Raw genomic sequence first — 20449 nt, 5'->3', positions numbered from 1 at the left:
GAGATTTAGATTGACTAAACCTGAAAACAAGTGTTCAATGAATTTAAGTTTCCTGACAGTCTGACAAAGGGATAAATGTTATTCAAGTGGATAATCAATGGATATGTTATCGTGTTACCATCATTCTCTAAAAAAATATACTAGAGAATGAAACAAACACAGTAAAACATTGACCAATTAAGAGTTTGAATACAGTTAAAGTCATTTAGAAGTTGATTCACACAACCATACGATATAGTACTTAGGAGATATTTAAGAAAACTTCCCAGATCATTTTTACTACATCTGATTTCACCTTTAGAATTAGAACCAAATAACATCCTCACCCACTCCTTATTTTATTTAGCAAATAGTATCGAATGCAGCTCTATTATGCACTCATGGTAAAGGCCATTCCTCAGCCATCTTCCTATGGTGCTTTATATTCCAGGTTTTTAAAAATAAAAATAGAAATATTGATCACTGTGCACTCTTTTGTCATAGCCTGATGTCACAATCATTATAAAAAGTTAATTGTATATGTATTTAATATATCATATATATCATAAATACACAATATTGATAAAAGTAGCTCTAATTAAGAATCATTAAAATTGGACTTTGTGTAGGTAAGGAGAGAGTAGATTAAGAGAATCATGATTCTGTAGAAATTTTGTAAGAATTTAAGAACAAAAACATAGATGTTTTTAAAATGTAAATGAAAAGCTGATATACAGAAGTCACTCTCACACTTATACAGTATTAATGATCTGGAAAGTGAAATTTACTTGAGGTAATGTTACTCTATATGAATGGCTTTATGTGGATCTCAGTCATATTCGAATTCAAACACTTTGATTAAGATCAGCTTCAACATAAATCATCACTGAGGCATGACTTTTTTTGTTTTTATTGTGGATTATGATATTGATTATGTATTTAGCTTGTTCATACATTTTTAGATAAAAATGTTATACCTGAAAATATGTTAATAATTCAATTCCAATAATAAAGCTAATTTTCAGTTATACCATAGAATATTACTCCTGAAACATGTCATCACAAGATATTTTCTCTTTCGAACACATCATGCTTTGAAAAACAAATGAAATATGTACTTGAGGTGTCAAAAGCTCTATAGCACCAATAACATAAATTGCCATCAGAAGCTGAGAGGAAGTTATCTATTATTTAGCAAGATGGCTTGAGTATTTACCGTCACTTTCAAACTGACACCAAAAAAGCTTGCTATGGACCTCTTATTTAAAAGCATGATGACACAGATGTTAAATTGCTTCTCTCATTGTCAGTCATTTTTCTCTCAAATAAAATCTTTGACTGGTGCTATGTTACACAGGAGGAAGTGAAAACTCTTACGGGTATAATAAAAGATATGAATAGACCTTGGTTGAGCTTAGAAAACTGAATGTAAGCACAGCTGCTGGGAGATTCTTGAGAAAAATGTTACCATCTGTCATCATTTTCTTCAACAGGTGCTTGTAGTTTTCTTATTTTTCTAAATTTCTAAAGCCTCATTACTTCAAACATTTGTTTATAATATCAATTTCTATAATAAGTGCTATGGCGATTTAATAATATTAATAGTATAATAATAAATATTTTGTGTTAAAGGGAATCTTTGATCCTAAAAAATCATAGAACCGTATAAACAAATTATAGAAACACAATCTTCAGAGTTCAATATAAGCTGATCTTAATAACTTATTTCTTCACTAATCTTAGAACTTGAAGTGGAATGTCAAAATAGAAGGGGCTTACCTTTTAGAAACCACTTCAGATAAAACTGAAACTATCTATGTCCAATAAGGGATCTGTTAAATACCTATCAAAGTGCCAAAATTTAAACCCTACAGCCAGTGTTCCAAGGAGAAAGAGGCCCACCTGAGCAATCTGTTTGTTCTTTAAGCGTCACCTTCTAAAAACACATCCTGAATTTCATCTCATGCCAAATGTCTCATTTCAGTTGTTGGGTAGGATAATGTGATACCTTGCTATATTTATAAAATCATCAAAGATACAGAATAAAATCAAAATTTTGACTCTTCACTTGGAATAATACATTTCAGTGGAAAAAACAGTTTCAGACTACACCATCCAAGTAAGATACCCACTTTGCCTTCATCCTATCCCAACACCTTCATTTTTAAAAAATTTAGATGATGGCTGGGTGCAGTGGCTCACGCCTATAATTCCAAAACTTTGGGAGGCCAAGGTGGGCAGATTACTTGAGGTCAGGAGTTTGAGGCCAGGCTGGCTAGCCTGGTGAAATCCCGTCTCTACCAAAAATACAAAAATCGGCAAAAAATAGCCAGGCGTGGAGGTGGGTGCCTGTAATGCCAGCTACTTGGGAGGCTGAGGCAGGAAAATCGCTTGATTGCACTCCAGCCTGGGCGACAGAGTGAGACTCTGTCTCAAAAAAAAAAAAAAAAAAAAAAAAAAAAAAAAAATTAAATGACTTCTTTTAACTGGTCCATGTCCATTTTATGCAAGGAATAAATTTTGAATATAAACTTGGTTCTTTCCTTTCTCTTTCCTTCTTTCCTTCCTTCCTTCCTTCTTTCCTCCCTGTCTCCCTCCCTTTTAATCTTTTCTTTTAACTGGTCATGTCCATTTTATGCAAGGAATAAATTTTGAAGGCAAAACTGGTTCTTTCCTTTATCCTTTCCTTCCTTCCTTCCTTCCTTCTCCTTCCTTCCTTCCTTCTTCCATTCCTTATTCCTTCCTTCCTTTTCTTCCTTCCTTCTTTCCTTCCTTCCTTTCCTCCCTCCCTCCCTTTCAATCTTGTCTTTTAACTGGTCATGTCCATTTTATGCAAGGAATAAATTTTGAAGATAAAACTGTTCTTTCCTTTATCCTTCCTCCCTCCCTTCCTCCCTTCCTTCCCTCCTTCCTCCCTCCCTTCCTTCCTTCCTTCCTTCCTCCCTTCCTTCCTCCCTCCCTTCCTTCCCTCCTTCCTCCCTCCCTTCCTTCCTTCCTTCCTCCCTTCCTTCCCTTCCTCCCTCCCTTCCTTCCTCCCTCCCTTCCTTCCCTCCTTCCTCCCTCCCTTCCTTCCTCCCTCCCTTCCTTCCCTCCTTCCTCCCTCCCTTCCTTCCTTCCCTCCTTCCTCCCTTCCTCCCTTCCTTCCTTCTTTCCTTCCTCCCTCCCTCTCCCTTTCAATCATGTCCATTTCAGGCCATGTCCATTTCAACTGGTCATGTCCATTTCAGGCAAGGAATAAATTTTGAAGATAAAACTGGTTATTTCTTTTATCCCTCTCTCCCTCCTTCTCTCCCTTCTTTCCTTCCTTTCTTCCTTCCACAATTAGAAACCAGCCATGCAAAGTGTAGAGACAGTAGTTTCCAGGAAGAAAGAATAGCTACTGAAAAGGGCCTGGACAGGAGGTTGGGTTATCCAGTGTGATGAAACAACAAAAGCCTGTGGGACTGAATTACAGTGCCCAAAGGGGTCCACGAGGTCAGCAGGGATCAGATGAGGCCCCAAACACTGTGATAATGTACACGCTATTGTAGGAAGCTATAAACAGCAAGTGGCATAATGTATATCTATATCTGTATCTCTATAATTCTGTGGCTTCCATGTGAAGAATGAGAAGGAATAGGAGTGGTGGCTGGAAGACACTTAGGAGCTGGCAGTGGTCCTGCAGATTCAAGCTTGAGTAGTTGTAACACTGGAGAGAGGTGCGCCTGTGTTAGATTTAGCTTCAGGGAAGAGTCAATAGAACTTGAAGATGAGTTTTATATATTGGGTGAAGGAAGGAGCAGAAACAAGGATGGCCCCTAACTTTTGACTGGAGCTAACAAGAAGTGCCATTTGTAGAGATGGGGAAGCCTGGGAAGGAAGCAGGTTGGAGGTAAGCCAGGTTAAGTTTAAGTTGCCTACCTAAAGGGAAGGCCAGGAGGCAGAGAATATATAGACTGTTCTAGGATCAAAGTAAGGCACCAGGAGGGGAGGGACTCAGGACCTCAGAAACTTCACATTCAGCTTTGCTTTTGAAGCCCTCCACCTTCTTTTGAATATATACCAGTCATAAAACATTCTTTTCCTTCTTTTTATGATTTTTTTTCAGATTTCAAAACTTATACACAACAACTATAGAGATTCAAAATATACTGAAATTATTGTTATTACTATTATTATTATTATTATTATTATTATTTGAGACACAGTTTCACTCTATTGCCCAGGCTGAAGTGCAGCGGCATGATCTTGGCTCACTGCAACCTCCGCCTCCTGGAAGTGATTCTCGTGCCTCAGCCTCCTAAGTAACTGAGATTACAGGTGCATGCCACCATGCCCAACTAGTTTTTGTATTATTAATAGAGGCAGGGTTTTACCATGTTGCCCAGGCTGGTCTCAAACTCTTGAACTCCTGACCTCAAGTGATCTGCCTGCCTTGGCCTCCCAAAGTGCTGGGATTACAGGTGTGAGCCACTGCACCCAGCCAATATACTGAAATTAATAACAGGAAAAGAGATGAAATACTCTCATAACCGTTGTAATGATTCAGTGCATATCTATCCAGATACCAGGTGAACTTCTTGAGGCAGGTGAAAAAATAATACAGACAGTGTTATAGTTGCTGATATCTTCCCTTTTATTCATTTCTTGAATAACCTGAAAGTGTAAATGCAAAGTAATTTTAGCATCACGCATAAGTTGGAAGATAAACTGAAAGATACATAATCCCAGTTCCCACCAAAGGAGAATTTGTCTCAAAAATATTTTAAGAAATGATCACACAGTATTCAATACTTCCAGTGATAATGCTCACAACCTCACAATCTTACAAGGCAATCCACTCAAATTTAATACCTCTGATTGTCAAAAATGTATTCCTTATAGTAAGCTACATTCTTCTACTCTTTATTGTATATTTATTGGGTCTTCTTTTCTTTCTTCGGGGGCTTAATAAATAGGAACTAATCCACCTTTCCTGAGCAAGATCGTCCACTACTACTCTAAAGACAATGATTATGTCTTTATTCAAGTAAAATATTCTCAGCTGTTTTTCACTCCCCAGGTACTCAGATTTCTCAAGGTTTCACTCATCATGCAATTCTTTGATATTCTCCAATTATCCACATGTCCATTAAAAGCTATTTCCAGAAGGAGTCCTCTGGTGTAGTCAGTCTAAGACGGGATGATACGTCAATATTACTTCCCTTGATGTGAACAGTACAATTTATAGGCTAACATTGCATTTATCTGTTTAGCAGCCATACTGTATTGAGCTAATACAATATGAACTAATATTTAGAGTCTTTTCATATGAATTCCAATTAAGTACAATTTTATACTTTGTACATACACAGATAGATCATTTTTTAAGAGTTGTTGAACTTTATTTACTTGTACCCTCAATGAATTTTTAACTTTAGTTTCCTATGATTATTTTAGAATACCACTATCTTTTAAGTCCTCATTAGGTAACCTAATGCCGACAGTCTATTAATAATGAGTTTGGGGCTGGACACAGTAGCTCATGCCTGTAATCCCAGAACTTCGGGAGGCCGAGATGGGGGGATCACTTGAGGTGAGGAATCTGAGACCAGCCTGGCCAACATGGCAAAACCCTGTCTCTACTAAAAATACAAAAATTAGCTGGGTGTGGTGGCACAAGCCTGTAATCCCAGCTACTCAAGAGGCTGAGGCAGGAGAATCATTTGAACCCAGTGGGGCAGAAGCTGCAGTGAAGATCGCGCCACTGCACTCCAGCCTGGCGAAAGAGCAAAACTCGTCTCAAAAAAAAAAAAAAAAAAAAAGTTTGGGGTATGGGTTTTAAATATTTATGATTATAACTAATTCAACTTTTTAGTGCATCCTCTACAAGGATATGATGAGAAACCCTGCAAACATACCTTACTATCACTCAGATGTATCTATATTTAATACCGTAATCTACTGGTCCAACAAATCAAACGCAAAAGAAAATGCCACCTTGTATAGTCTGTGTGTACTGAAACCATGCTGGTCTCTAGTCATTAATGATTCCAAGGGGTTCACAAACCAATTGCTTAAAGTTTGACTTCAAATTTCTTGCAAAAATTACTATAATCTCTCCCATGTATACATTCAGTGCAGACCTTTTCCTTAAGTTAAAAAGCTGGAATATTTGTCTTCATGTGGTCTTCTGACCATTCTCTCATTACACTAAGCGATGGATTCATTATAATATCTTGTATTTATTGAGTATTTTCAGTGTGTCACATACTCTACTAAGAGTTTAACACGCCTATTTCATTCAATCCTCAGAAAAGCCCATGAGTTAAATACGATCTCCCTTCTTCACAGAAGGAAACTGTCACTTAGGTTAAGGAGTTCTCCAAGGACCACAAAATGAATAAGAAGCAGCAGTGCTGGGACTCACACCCTGTCTAGAAGATATCCTGCTTGATATTTCTTGAACATCTGCCAAGCACATGGAATTGTTCCTGGTACCTCCAGAAGAACTGGCAGCATTGACACAGCATCGACTTGCAAATGTTCCTCCATACTCTAATAAGGTACTAATTATCCACCACTGCTGCTACTCTTCCTCCTCCTCCCTTCTGCAACTATAGCTTGCAGGCATTTCACTGCTTATTAGTAACCTTGGAGAATGGAGAGGAAAGGGAAAGGATATCTATTTACATAACCGGAAAGATGCTGGAAATTTTTTCAGAATAAAAAGGGGGTCCATTTTGTCACTGTTGATTCTAACAAAAGATTTTGGAGAACACTTCTCTTGGCTTAAATACAAGCTCAGAATTACCTGGGACTTTCATTTACTAATGAGACCAAATAACGTTGCTTTGATGCCCTGTGACCACACGTAACTGTTAAATTTTAAACTCTGTGTGTGCCGTTATTCCTGTTGCTTAGAAAGATAGCAGCTGATACCAGTTGACAAAAGGTGTGTAGGAATGGGAGGAGGCTATGAGGAAGAAAGAAAAGTTCCTAGTTCAGAATATTCTGAAACACACCTCCACCCTCAGTTCAACAATTGCTGTCTCAGTCCATAAATTATTATTATTAGCATTTTGGAGGCAGGGTCTTGCTCCTTTCCCCAGGCTGGAGTGCAATGGTTCAATCATAGCTCACTTCAGCCTCAAACTCGTGGCCTCAAGTGATCCTCCTGCCTCAACCTCCTGAGTAGATGGGATTATAAGCGTGAGCCCCTGTGCCCAGCCCTCACTATATAAATTAGAGAAAATACTTAGAGTTATCAACAAACTCGTTAAGCTTATCCCAGAAGGGTTTCCATGCTAGGAAAACCCAGCTTATTTTCCTTTCTTAAAAAATAATCTGAAGTGTGCAAGCATATGCTAGCCCTTGCTTAAAACATCAGATGGTCACTCTGAATGGCTGTGTGTGGAATCTTGCTTTGTATCCCCACACCCTATGCCTGGAATTTTCCATATCCCTGCAAGTCGAGTTGCCTAATTCCTACCAAAGAACCTAACCACATAGGTCAGTAGTTACTGAACTTACCCAACATTGGAATCAATGAAACTTGAAAAATACGTTAATGCCTCTGTCCACCGCCCAGGGATTGTGCTTTGACTGGTGGGGGGTGGGGATGCCTGGGCACTGGAATTATTAAAACATCTCCAAGTGATTCTAATGTGCAGATGAACTTGAAATTTTGACAAAGGAATAAAAAGTATCTTTCCCAGTTCTCACTTCTCTATTAAAACTCTGCCTGCTCGTTACTGGACTGCAATCTGCCATAGTATGAACTCATTTTGGCCCTATCCGAAAGGACCTGGGTCTCCCGAGTATCAGGAGGGCTAGCATCTACCTACCATGGGTTTCCTTTTATAAGTGAGATTTCAATGTATACACTTCATAGGGAAAAAAAGGGAGGAAATTTAGTTTTTCCTAAGAAACTTGAGATTTCAAAGTTTTAGTTTAAAAATTGCATGAAAGATGGAAATTTTCCCCAGACATACATCTTTTTTGTTGATCTATCTTCTCAAAGACTTTAGTTCTCTAATATTATTGATGAGAAGTAATACAGAATCTGGAAAAAACACATCCATGCCTAGTATTAAGAAAGAAATTGCTATAAAATCACCAAGTCTCTAGATCAAAGCTTAAAAGACTCTAGCTGAGCTTACTAAGCATGTGTGTAACAATGCCACAGAAATAGAAGAGAGAGCTCATGCGGTTCAGACACATTTGAAAAAACATTAATTATATTTTCCCCAGGTAGGTAGTTTCCTGTATTCAAGGTGTACTGAGTTCTTTGATGCCCATGCCAAATGATCTTCTTCATAGTATATAATGTTTTGAATTGTACACACTACGGTTAACGTCGAAAGACAACCTTCGAAACTTGGGACACTTGTTTTCTTACATGTTTTGAGTATCCGCACCCTGATCCCAAATAGCCACACAGACACACTGCTTGTCACATCAGTCCATTTTCATTATCTGCACAGCACTTGGCACTTTCTGATTTTTCTCTTGCTTATTTGTTTACTGCTACCCGCCCACCACAATACAAGTAAATATTCACTAAATGAACATTCCAACATTCTGAGTATTTTACTGAAGTAGCCATATGACATCCATAGACGATTGCCATGCGGTGTGACCTGGAACCCCACAAAATGAGAGAAATGAGATACTGACCTCATGGGACTATCATGAGAATTACATGAGAACACACAGTAAAGACTTTTCACAAGGTATGGCATATGATGAATGAAAAACCATAAAAATCGTATTATGGAAATGTATAAGTATGCCATTTATAGTGGAATAACAGCAGTAAGAGAAATGATATGATTTCATTTTATCAATCTGTTTAAAATGTATCTGATCATACCTGTTCTTTCACTGTTTAGGAGGAAAATTAACATATGTTCTTGTTAATTTTCAGTTTGCTTTCAGGAGAAGAACGAGGACACAGAGGAAATAAATCCAGGCTACTGATCTGTATGGCCTCCAATAAGCCATTTAATAGTTACCTAAGATTTCGTTTACTCACCTGAAACACTACGGGGAGAGGCAAGGAAGAGTGGGAAGTCTGAGGGGAATCAACCAAAGTATGAGCTCTTAAGAGGCAGGGAGTAAATGCACAAAACATCAACGACATTTAGCTCAAAAAGCAAGAATGCTGTCAAGATTTTCTTACAATGTTTGGCTAAATTAGATGAATAAGACAGACCTTCATAATAAATTGAATCTGATCTGTACATGATCTGTATGATACTCAGATATATAACCCCTAGGTTACAGTTAATAAAAATTATCCTTTGAAATTATTTTTGCTGACATTTTTGCATATATTGCTATACAGTGCCCTTATGAACAGCTTTTTTTTTTCTACTGAAATTTAACAAGTTAAAAAGAAAGAGATTTAGAAGAAGCTTCCTGGAGAAATGTTTTTCCTGCTTAAAAGTTCTTTACCAATTTTTTTTAAGTTACAATAAAAAGCACTGTGAGTCATCCATAGGCACAGTTTTTTTGTATTACATATGAATCAAATACTTGCAGAAATACGACAATGTGTAATAAATTCACCCCTTTCACCAGTAACTTTATTTTTAATAAGGCTCTATGACAATTGAAAAATCAATAAACCACCGTTCACTTTCTACTCTTGCCTCTCCTTCCAGCTCGTTTGCCTAAAGCCTTGAACTTCGTTTGTTAATTCAGGTGCATTGTTTCCTTGGCTGTTAGGGCTGCCTGTTTCCTCAGGCTAATTACGAAATCATCTGCTCTGCCAGGGAGAAGCATACAGCTGAAGAGCATCAACCTGTGTTCCAGGGTTACTCTGGAGCATGTGTCCTTATTACTACTGCACAAAGCATGACGCTTGGAGAGGTCCCTGCGTTGTCTGGAAATTGGGGGGCATAATCCGAAGACTTATAAATTTAAATTTCTTAACAATGCACCAGCTGAGCTGTGTCAGGATTGTACGCTCTCTTAGTCTTTCCCTTACAGCCTTTCAATTTGCTTTCCAAACATTTCTTTGTTGCCGTTGGCTGGGGTGCACTTAAAAGAAGCACATCGTTAACCACAAAGAATGCTCACTGTTTTCTATGATTTCCAAATCAGTTCTAAGCACTTCCTCAGCGAGTGGCCCGGCAGCAATTACCCTGCTGCTGAAGACACTTCACATCACAGAAGGCCTCAGTTTTTGAGACAAGCAAGCAAACCTGTAAGAAATGATAACATGTTTCAGCCTCCATTCACCAGCGATGTATACCCCCATAAGAAGGGTGAATCAATTTTTGTGCAAATTCAACAGGCATATCCAACAATGCTGCTCTTTTCTCTAATTCACACAAACTCAGCATTCATCAGCTGCATTACTTGCCTCAAATGGGCACTCACTTGCTAAATGATTCGGATGGGGGTGGAGTTGCTATGTATCAAAAAGGGGCACAGAAGAAGGAAAGGACATGAATTCATCAGGGCAATGAAAGTTGAACTGATTCACTGAGACAAAATAGTGAGGTTCTGAAAAGCCAGTGCAAAAGGAGATGGCTTCCCACCTCACCCCTGGCACTTCTGTTAAAGACAGCGTAGAAACCGACCTCCCCAGCATCCAAGGGAAATGTTTCCACAAGCATGAGCTGCTCCAGAACAATTTATCTAACAGATGACACTGAGATAGGCTTCACTTTACAACCACATTTCTCTTTTCTTTCCCATTTTGATCATATCTGTTAATATCCTCTTTGAGAAAATATCTCCAGATAGAGTCAGAAAGGTTAAAATGGGCAGCACAAATTTCCATATGCCAGGTCCCTGGATATAGTTTTAAAGGGTCTGTGGCCTTAAGTAAAATCTGATTTGTTTTGCCCCGAGATGGAGTCTCACTGTGTCACCTAGGCTGGAGTGCAGTGGCGTGATCTCGACTCACTGCGACTTCCGTCTCCCGGGTTCAAGCAACTCTCCCCACCTCAGCCTCCTGAGTAGCTGGGATTACAGGTGCCCGCCACCACGCCTGGCTAATTTTTGTATTTTTTAGTAGATTTTGTAACTCCACAAGTCTGCAAGTAAATGTCACACTGCCCTCTGGAGGTAGTCTCATTGGATCTAACCCTGAATTAGTGATTGGCAACCACTGAAAAACATATGGTTGCTGAGATTCAGAAGTCTTTTTCTAGGGTGGAGAGGGTATGGAATAGAAGGACAATTTAAAAATTACCAACTGCTTCCAACTCCTTGTGAGTGGAGTGTGTATGTGTGTGTGTGTGTGTGTGTGTGTGTGTGTGAGTGTGCATGTCTGTGTGTCAGAGAGCAGGGCGTGGGAAAAGGAAAGGAGAATAAAAATTGCCCCCAATTTTGCCAAGAGAGAACGAATGCATGTAGACAGGTACTCAAAAGTGGTGGTAGAGAAGCTTCAAGATGCCTGACTACATGCACCTGATGGTACTCACCTTTTCCAGGGAGAGGAGCTGAAATAGCAATTAGATAATCACGTTTTGAATAGATCATCTCAGAGAGAATACTGGAATTCAACAGAGAAGTGATGGAGTCACTGAAAGCAAGGAATGAGAGGAAAGCAAGGAAGCCACTTGGCTGGGATCACCTAGGAGCCCAGGGAGGCTCTTTAAAGTGAGGAAAGGGTAAGTGAGAGACACCAAGTGGTCCACATTCCTGCCACAGAATTCTACAATGCTAGCCACAGGACAGCCCCTTGACTCTCATAGGCCCTAAAACTAACATAGAGAACTGCCTGGAGATCACATAATGGCATTGTGCTAGAGAGGAAGCTCATGCTGAGTTCTGCAAACCCCACGTCCTAAGCAGCTGCAGCACAGTGACATTATGGAGGCCCTGCTTCTGCCAAAATGAGTCCTGCCTTGGGGCCCAAGAGCCCTGCACCTTCATATCCCTGGAGCCCAACTGACACTCATTACTCACAGACACCACTGTCGGGCTGAGACATGAGCCACTGGAAGTGACCCTGCCACCCCAACAAAAAGGCAGCTGTACATTTTCATGTGCCATCTGTAGGATTGGGGGCTGGCCTGCACAGTTCATCACTGACATCACCAACACCAGCACTGACCACTGGGGTTCCAGAAAGCTGTCCCACCAGATCGACTGCCATTGCCCACAGCACACCTGCTACCCAGGGGCATGATAACCTGCCTATCATCCTGGCCCACCATGACATTCCCAGGACCTGGACAGGCTAGTGGTCAACCCACTGCTGCCACTACTGATGCCCAAAGACTGGCCCACTTAATGTCCTAGTTCCCAGCAAAACTTCACCACAACCTCCACTAATAATCACACCCTAAACCACCGAGGAAATTGCAGACACCACTTACACTGTTTAATGTAGCTGGAAAAATTATACAGAGACTATACAACTGCCCACACCTAAAGTCAAGGCCAAAGTGCCCTACCCAGCCAACACCATAGATACATCTTCAAGAAATGTCTTCCCCTATGAAAGCAAATTCAAAAAATTGGAGCAACTGCTACCTCAGATGCACAGATTATCAATGTAAGGACACAAGAAACATGAAAAAAAATAAGGAAATATGGTATCTCCAAAGGCACACAATAATTCTCCAGCAACAGATTGTCATCAAAAAGAAATTTTAAAAATCTTCCCCCAAAAATAATTCAAAATATTGATTTTAAAGAAGCTAGGTGAGATGCAACAGAATACTGAGAAATAATGCAAAGAAACCAGAAAAGCAACTCAGGAAATAAATGAGAAATTTACCAAAGAGACAGATGTCATAAAAAAAGAACCAAACAGAAATTCCACAGATGAATAATTCATTGAACTAAATACAAAAGACATTCTAAAACTTCAGCAATAGACTAGATGAAGCAAAATAAAGAATCTCAGAACTTGAAGACAGGTCTTTTGAAATAACTCAGACAAAAATAAAAAGGAAAAAAAAGAATGGGCAAAGCCTACATAACACACAGGACATTATAAAGTGACCAAATATTTGAATTAGGATCTGAGACAGTGAGGAGAAAATGAAAGGGTTAGAAAACCTACTTAACAAAACAATGAATAAAAACTTCTCAAGTCTTGCAAAAAACTTAGACATCCAGAAACAAGAGGCTTAGGGGTCTCCAAATAGACACAATTTAAAAAGTTCTTCTGCTCAGCACATTAAAGTCAAAATATTGAAGTCAAAGACACAGAGAACACTCATAAAAATCAAGAGAAAAGCACAGAGTTTCTTGTAAAGGTGCCCCTATCAGACTAGACTAATAGCAGAAACCTTATAGGTCAGGAAAGAATAAGCTGATATATTCAAAGTTCTGAAAGAAAAAAACACTGCCAACCAAGGATGCCATACCCAGAAAAGTTATTCTTTATAAAATGAAGGATAAATGAAGTCTTTCCCAGACAAGCAAAAGCTGAGGAAGTTTATCACCACTAAACCAGACCTACAAGAAGTGCCAAGGGAGTTCTACACCCAAAAGTGAAAGAACCATATCTAACATCATGAAAACACATGAAATTTAAAAACGACTAGAGCAAACACGCAAGATTGAAAAGATTAGAATGTTACCACTGCAGAAAACCACAAAACCACAATGATGAAAAACAAGAGAGTAAGAAAGGGACAAAGGATACACAAAACAACTATAAATCAATTAATAAAATAAGAGGAATAAGATCTCACATATCAATAATAAACTGGAATGTAAACAAATTAAAATTTTCACTTAAAAATACAGACTGACTGAATGGATTCAGAAATATGACCTAACAACACACTGCTTACCATACTAATCTCACCTGTAAAGCCACATATTAACTGAAATTAAAGGATGGAAAAGAAATTCCATACAAACAAAAATCAAAAGTGAGCAAGAGTGACTATGCTTATATCAGGTAAAACATACTTTAAGTAAACAACACTAAAAAGTGACAAAGTAAGTTATCATGTAATGATAAAGGGAGCAACTCAGCAAGAGCTGCATATATATTTACACACACAACAATTCTAAATATATATGCACTCAACACCAAAACACCCAAATCCATAAAGCAATTATTATTAGATCTAAAGGAAGTGACAGACTCCAACAGAGTAATAGGAACTTTAACACCCCACTCTCAGCATTAGTCATGTCATCTAAATGGAAAATAACAAACAAACAAACATTGGATTTAAACTGCACATTAGACTAAACGAACCTAACAGACATTTACAGAACATTTCATCCAACAGCTACAGAATATGCATTCCTCTCATCAGCACATGAAATATTTCCCAGGACAGCCCAAATGTTTAGGACACAAAACAAGTCGCAATAAAATTTTTAAAAATCTAATTCATATCAAGTATCTTCTCAGATCACAAGGAAATAAAACTGTAAATTAATAACAAGAGGAACTTTGGAAACTGCAAATACATGAAAATTAAACAATATACTCCTGGATGACACTGGATCAAGAAAGAAATTAAAGGTGAAATTTAAAAAATCTTAAATAGAATGGAAACATAATATACCAAAATTTATGGGGTACAGTAAAAGCAGTGCTAAGATGCAAGTTTACAGCAAAAACACCTACATCAAAAAGTAGAAAAATTTCAAATAAACAATCACCTCAACAAACTAGAAAAACAAGAAAAACCACACCCAAAATTAGTAGAAGAAAAGAAATAATAAAGATCAGAGCAAAACTAAACAAAACAGAGACAAAAAAATACAAAGGATCAACAAAATGAAGTTAGTTTTTTGAAAAGATTAACAAACTTGATGAACCACTTGCTAGAATAACCAAGAAAAATAGATAATACCCAAATAAACAAAATCAAAAATGAAAAAGGAGACAACTATAACTGATACCAAAGAAATACAACAGATTATCAGGGACTATTATACACTCACAAACTAGAAAACCTAAAGGAAATAGATAAATTCCTTGACTCATACAACCTATGAAGACTGAATCAGGAAGAACTAAAAAACCTGAATAAACCAACAATGAGTAATGAAATTGAATCAGTAATAAAAAGTCTCTCCCAATATAGAAAGTTCAAGACTTGGGGCTTCACTGCTGAATTCCCATGTGACTGTCTTTCCAATGTGATGTTCAGATAGTCTGCATTCCCTCTTGAATCTAGTGGGTTTGTGACCACAGTAGAAGACTAAGTCATGAAAGGCTATCCAGTTTCCTCCTGGCCTCTTGGTCCCCTCTTGGTACCTACTACTGTACTGTGATGAAGTCGAGCAGCCACATAGAGAGGGTATGATCCTACCACAGCACCAGGCAAGGTCCCTACCAAGAGCCAACATCAACTGCCAGCCATAACTTCAAGGGAACAAGGCTTCATATTCTTCCAACCACCCACTTTGGAGTTGTCCCCACCAAATTCCAGACTTATGAGCAAAAGAAATGCTGTCATTGTTGTAGGCTACTCTGTATGGGATAGTTTGTTACACAAGAACAGCCAGCCAAAACAGTGGGCAAGGCCCCCAATGCTGGACCCATTTTCTGGCGTAGAATAGAACTGGCCTAAAAAGAAATGGGACTTGCCCGTCTCCCTTTCATGAATTTTCATTATTTGGGTTGATTCTTTATTAATATTAGCCTCTCTCTGAGTCCCAAATTAGGTTGTCTGTGAGATATATCCCAGCTGAAATTGTATGTGAATGTGTGTGCAGGCACACTATATGATGGTTGAATCGTTGCCAGCATTTAAGAATTTGAATCTTTTTATACAAACACAGAGAAGAGAGAGAGAGAGAGAGAGAGAGAGAGAGAGAGAGAGAGAGAGAGAGAGAGAGAGAGAAAAGAGTACAGAAAATCTAATTTTTTGTCTTCTCTCCAAAAAAAAAAAAAAAAAAAATAGAACAAACAGAAGATCTGGCAATGCTGGATTTACATTCCCTTATAACAGTAATTTGCTCACAAAACCCCTGGTTCCCTCAGTCCCGTCTCCTCTCTGTTGCATTACATCCTCCCTGTTCCATTCAAGCTCCCATCACTCTTTTTTTTCTCATTTTTTAATTTGTATAAATGTATAGGCTACAAGTGCAGATTCTTTTCACACAGAGATTGCATAGTGGTGAAGTCAGGACTTTTAGTGTATCCATCACCCAAACAACATACCTTGTACCAAATAAGTAATTTCTATTCCTCCACAGCTTCCCACTCCCTCACCCTGTTGAGTCTCCATCGTCTATCATTCCACATTCCACATCCTTGTGTACACATTTTTTTATCTCTCACTTATAAATGAGAACATGCAGTAGTTATCTTTCCGCATCTAGCTTGTTTCACTTAAGTTAATGGCCTCCAGTCACTCTTAGATTTCTTTCCTGACATCTACAGACATTTGGACTTGTGACAGTAAGCCAACGATTCTCTACCTGATTGATAAAAATGTATACTTATATAGTTCTCAAGAAGTTAACACCCTTTTGAAAAGACGAGTTTAATATAATTGGGAAAATAAAAATCAGAATAATTTTTAAAAAGTGAAGTCTTAGTTTATAATTAAATTTAAAAGGATAAAATAAAATATGCAAAAAAGCCACATGATGAGATGACTAGGATAGCGACTTAGGTTATTATCATACACCCTGGTATCAATGCCCAGCTCTTAGTGGCTGCTATGCATATATTGATGCCCCAGGAGCCCATTATTTTGTGTCATTGTTCTATATAAATGTTGTTCTCACCGGGAGCAAAATCACACAAAATATAAATTCTACTAATAGAATCACATATGCTACATTTAAGAATCCTATTTATGGCCAAGCACGGTGGCTGACACCTGTAATACCAGCACTTTGGGAAGCCAAGGAGGGTGGATCAGCTGAGGTCAGGAGTTTGAGACCAGCCTGGCCAACAGGCTGAAACCTCATCTCTACTAAAATACAAAAATTAGCTGGATGTGGTGGCCAGTGCCTGTAATCCTAGCTACTTGAGAGGCTGAGGCACGAGAATCACTTAAATCCAGGAGGGAAGGTTGCCATGAGCCAATATCGTGGCAATGCACTCCAGCCTGGGAGACAGAGTGAGACTCTGTCTGAAAAAAATGAAAAGAAAAAATAATACTATTTACTTTTTGGTACAGTTACTGAAAATACCTTTCTCACACTAGTGTATGAAGAATCTTAAATAAATAGTTTCTAGAGAGAAGATTAAATTTCGAGTACTGGAAAATGGAATCATTCAGCCTGGATGATAAAAACTGAAATAGATTTCTTTCACTTATAGTATTTGGTGTATTTCATCTTATTAAACAGATTTTAAGTAAACTGTCTTTCTGTTTAATTGAATAGCATACTTTTAATGCATTTTATATGCCTTAAAACGAGTACAATGTTTATGGAAATGGAAAGGTAAAAATATGTCAGCCAAATAAGACAATGATCATCCTTTACATGTAAAACTAATTTTATTTTCATAGGAATAAAAATGAAGGGGAAATCCTATTTATTAAATATATTGGGAATGTAGCCATTCTTAATTTATCTCATAGTGATGTGTATTCACTAATTACTTAAAGAAAATTTCTATGTTTCAAAATCAATCTAACGAGTACTTAATTAAGTCTTATGCAATCTTTCACCAACAGGGTGAAAACACTGTAGTTTAAGCAAGTTTATCCTTGTGGTGGGCCTATTATGGCGTGTTGAATCAGAATTCTACTCATGGCCTTTCATTTGACTTACAATTGCGTGGGCTTTCTAGAAACGCTACTCTTTGGGGGAAAATAACATGGAGTTAACATTCAAAATGTGTTCCATTTTAATATTAACATAGTAAGAGCTCTCATTCTCCCTTTTGCAGAACATGCAAGGATAGTTAAAAGGCATGCTATACTCCTCACCGGAAACAAACGGTTAAAATTTCGATTTTTAGAAAACATTGGCTCAAATAGGTATTTAAATAGGGGATTGTCTACTTTACATCCCAGGAGAATAAGTCATTCCCCTAGTGAGGCCTGCATTTCTGGTCAAATCCTTGGTTCATAAAGTTAATGTCTGAGATGCTGCACCAGGAGATTTACATCAGTGACTTCAGCAGAATGCAATCCTCATAAACTTTATTTTATTGGAGTTGTAAAATTACTTATTTCGGGGAAGAAACGATTAATTTGTGAAAAAAAATAGATAATAGAGTGGTTTTGAACTTTTTATTGTTGTCACTTTATTTCCTGCCAGAGTTAACGGCTCAGTGCCAGAATCAGGGTTCAATTTTGTTGGCTTATCTCAGTCTAAACGGTGTAGAAATCGAACTGAGAAGTTAGGGATAAAATCACTAAGAAATGCACTCTAAATCCACTGAGAACACCGATTTTAAAATTATCAAAGCCTTAATGCAATGCCAGAGCAATTACGAGTTTTCATATGGATCAAAAGACTTTTAGCAAAGGGCTGTATGTTTGGATGTAATTTTATAAGCAACAAAGTGTGTACATTCACCGCCATCCAAACGTTGGTCACGATTAAACAAGGATGTCCAGGAAACCTAATCACCTAATCATTTTGGTCATCTCACAATCTTTTTCTCCTTTTTCTGTTTAGTAAGGCGCCACCTATGAACAGGCAAGGTGGTTACTTAGGCTCCTTCAAAGCAAATCAGCAGCGGTCAAATTAACTTTGTTGGTTATTAAAGTAAGCGAAAGTTTTGCCACTTCACAGGTTTTGCACGGGGACCTTCTATTTTAGTCTCTAAATGTGGCTTTCTGAACAGCTCTCGGAATAGCAAAGTCCCTAAGCGATTCTTAGGGACCTTCTTCTGGAGAATGGTGTAGCTGTTATCAGCCCCGCGCCTGGGGGCTCCAAAATAGCCACGATTTGGAAAGTTCTGAGATTCCCACTCCTAGACATCAAGTCCGCGAAGCGCTAAAGCGCTCTGTCCCCTCCCTCCTCTGAGAGCTGTCCCGTTAGGTCGCAAAGCCAAAGCTGAGGTCCTTCTCCCTTCCCGTCAGGGATGAAGGGGGATGCGTTGCAGGTGTGTAGGCGGGGGTGGGGGGGTGTCTTTTAAGTGGGGAGCTGGGGATAGGAAAGTGTTCAAAGAAGGAAACCTGCCTGGGGTCACGCGTGCTCGGCTTCCCAGGGCGCCCAGCCTCCGCGCGCCTTCCGCGGCTCGGGAAGCGCAGACGCTGCCCGCAGAGGTGAGAGTGAGCCTGGCCGGGGGCTCGGGGCTGCGCCAGGCGAGACTGAGCTCCTGGCCCCGGGGACGCCCCGCACCTGCGCCCTCGCTGGGGTCGGGACGCGACCCGGCTCTGCCGAGCGGGCTCCGGGAGGAGACGCGCTTACCTGGAGGTAGGGCCGCCCGTGGGCCACCCCGCCCACGACGATGTCGGCGGACGCCATGGCCCCAGTGGGCGAGAAGCCTAAGCCCACGTATCCGGCGGTGCGCACCTGGAGGCGGAAGGCGATCTGGCTGCCCCGCTGGTCCCAGCCCAGCCAGTACTTGCCCTCCGAGTCGAGGAGGGTCCAGTGCGGGTAGGTCCTGCCCAAGCCCCCCGCCGCCTCCCCGGGGAGCAGCCCCCACAGCAGGAGCAGCGGCCAGCAGCACATCCTCGGGCGCCTCCTGCCCGCCGGCACCCGGCTCCCGCCGCTGCGGAGCAAGGACAGGACGAGGAGCGGCGGCGGCGAGCGGGAGCCCAGGGACCGCCCCTCGGGCCGGACGCGCGCCCGCCCGGGAGGGGCAAGACCCGTTCTCCCTGCCCCCTGCGGCCGGCAGGGCGCGCCCCGTTCCGTCCCGTCCCGTCCGGTCCCGGCCCTGCCAACTCCCACCCTGCCCGGCCCTTCCCTCGGATCCACCTGCCTCCCCGATCCCTGACTTGGTCCCCGAGGTCGGGGCTGGATGGGAAGGAAAGCGAGGGGCTTCCTGGAAAGAAAGGGAGGAGGCAGACGCCGAGAGAGGAGAAAAGGGGGCCAGAGGCAGAGGGAAAAGGAGGAGGGCCAGAGAATCCTAGAGCGGGAAGAGCGTGAGCTCTGCGGAACTCGGGCCAGACGTTCCCGGGAAAAGAATGGAAATTGACGAGAGAGGGCAAGTTCAGCTTGGAGCGGGGGGAACTGAGTGAGCCAAAGGGGTGGTCTGGGGTCCGATGGAGAAAAAGCCCCCGTCCAGGGTAACCTTCACATATCTGTATCCGTTGCTTTCCAGAGCCTTTGTTTCCAGTGACGTCCCTACTTCCATGGAGGAACCCAGTTCACTTCCCTCCGAGGATTTCTCTCACCCTCCCACCCTGCGTGGCCCCAGAGCTTGCTCCACACGGCAGGAGTTGGAGCCCTGGCGCTTGCCTTCACCTAGCTATCGTTTGGTTTGGTTTGGCGTTGAGGGAACAAAGTCAGCCAAAGTACTTTGCCACCAGCAGAGGTGGTCAGGGTTGAATTGTCATTTGAGAGTTATATTTTAACTTAACATTCTCTTTTCTTCCTATTCCAAGTTCTGGCCATAACCATGTTTATCAGAAGTTTGTTTTGTTTTGGTTTTGCCTCTGCCTTTGACCACTGTCTTCAGAATGTTAAATACAATATGGCCACT

The 20449-nt window shown here is 40.3% G+C and overlaps 1 protein-coding gene across 2 annotated transcripts in view; it reads right to left on the bottom strand.

The window, feature by feature from the left end:
- MOXD1 (monooxygenase DBH like 1) overlaps positions 1 to 19578 on the bottom strand; it is a 110705-nt gene extending 91127 nt beyond the window's left edge. Inside the window, exon 1 of one of the 2 annotated variants that reach the window (XM_003932439.4) lies at positions 19213 to 19578. In XM_003932439.4, the coding sequence (XP_003932488.2) occupies positions 19213 to 19476 (264 nt within the window). In that variant the 5' untranslated portion in view covers positions 19477 to 19578. Of the gene's footprint in view, positions 1 to 10023; positions 14344 to 19212 lie in introns of those variants that run through there. The other variant, XM_010343013.3, reaches the window with a different exon arrangement.
- Between the last annotated feature and the right edge of the window lie 871 nt (positions 19579 to 20449).

This window comes from Saimiri boliviensis, chromosome 4 (assembly GCF_048565385.1).
Source record: "Saimiri boliviensis isolate mSaiBol1 chromosome 4, mSaiBol1.pri, whole genome shotgun sequence".
Taxonomy (NCBI): domain Eukaryota; kingdom Metazoa; phylum Chordata; class Mammalia; order Primates; family Cebidae; genus Saimiri; species Saimiri boliviensis.
The sequence above is the reverse complement of the archived record's forward strand: the minus strand, read 5'-3'. Positions and strand labels throughout refer to the sequence as shown.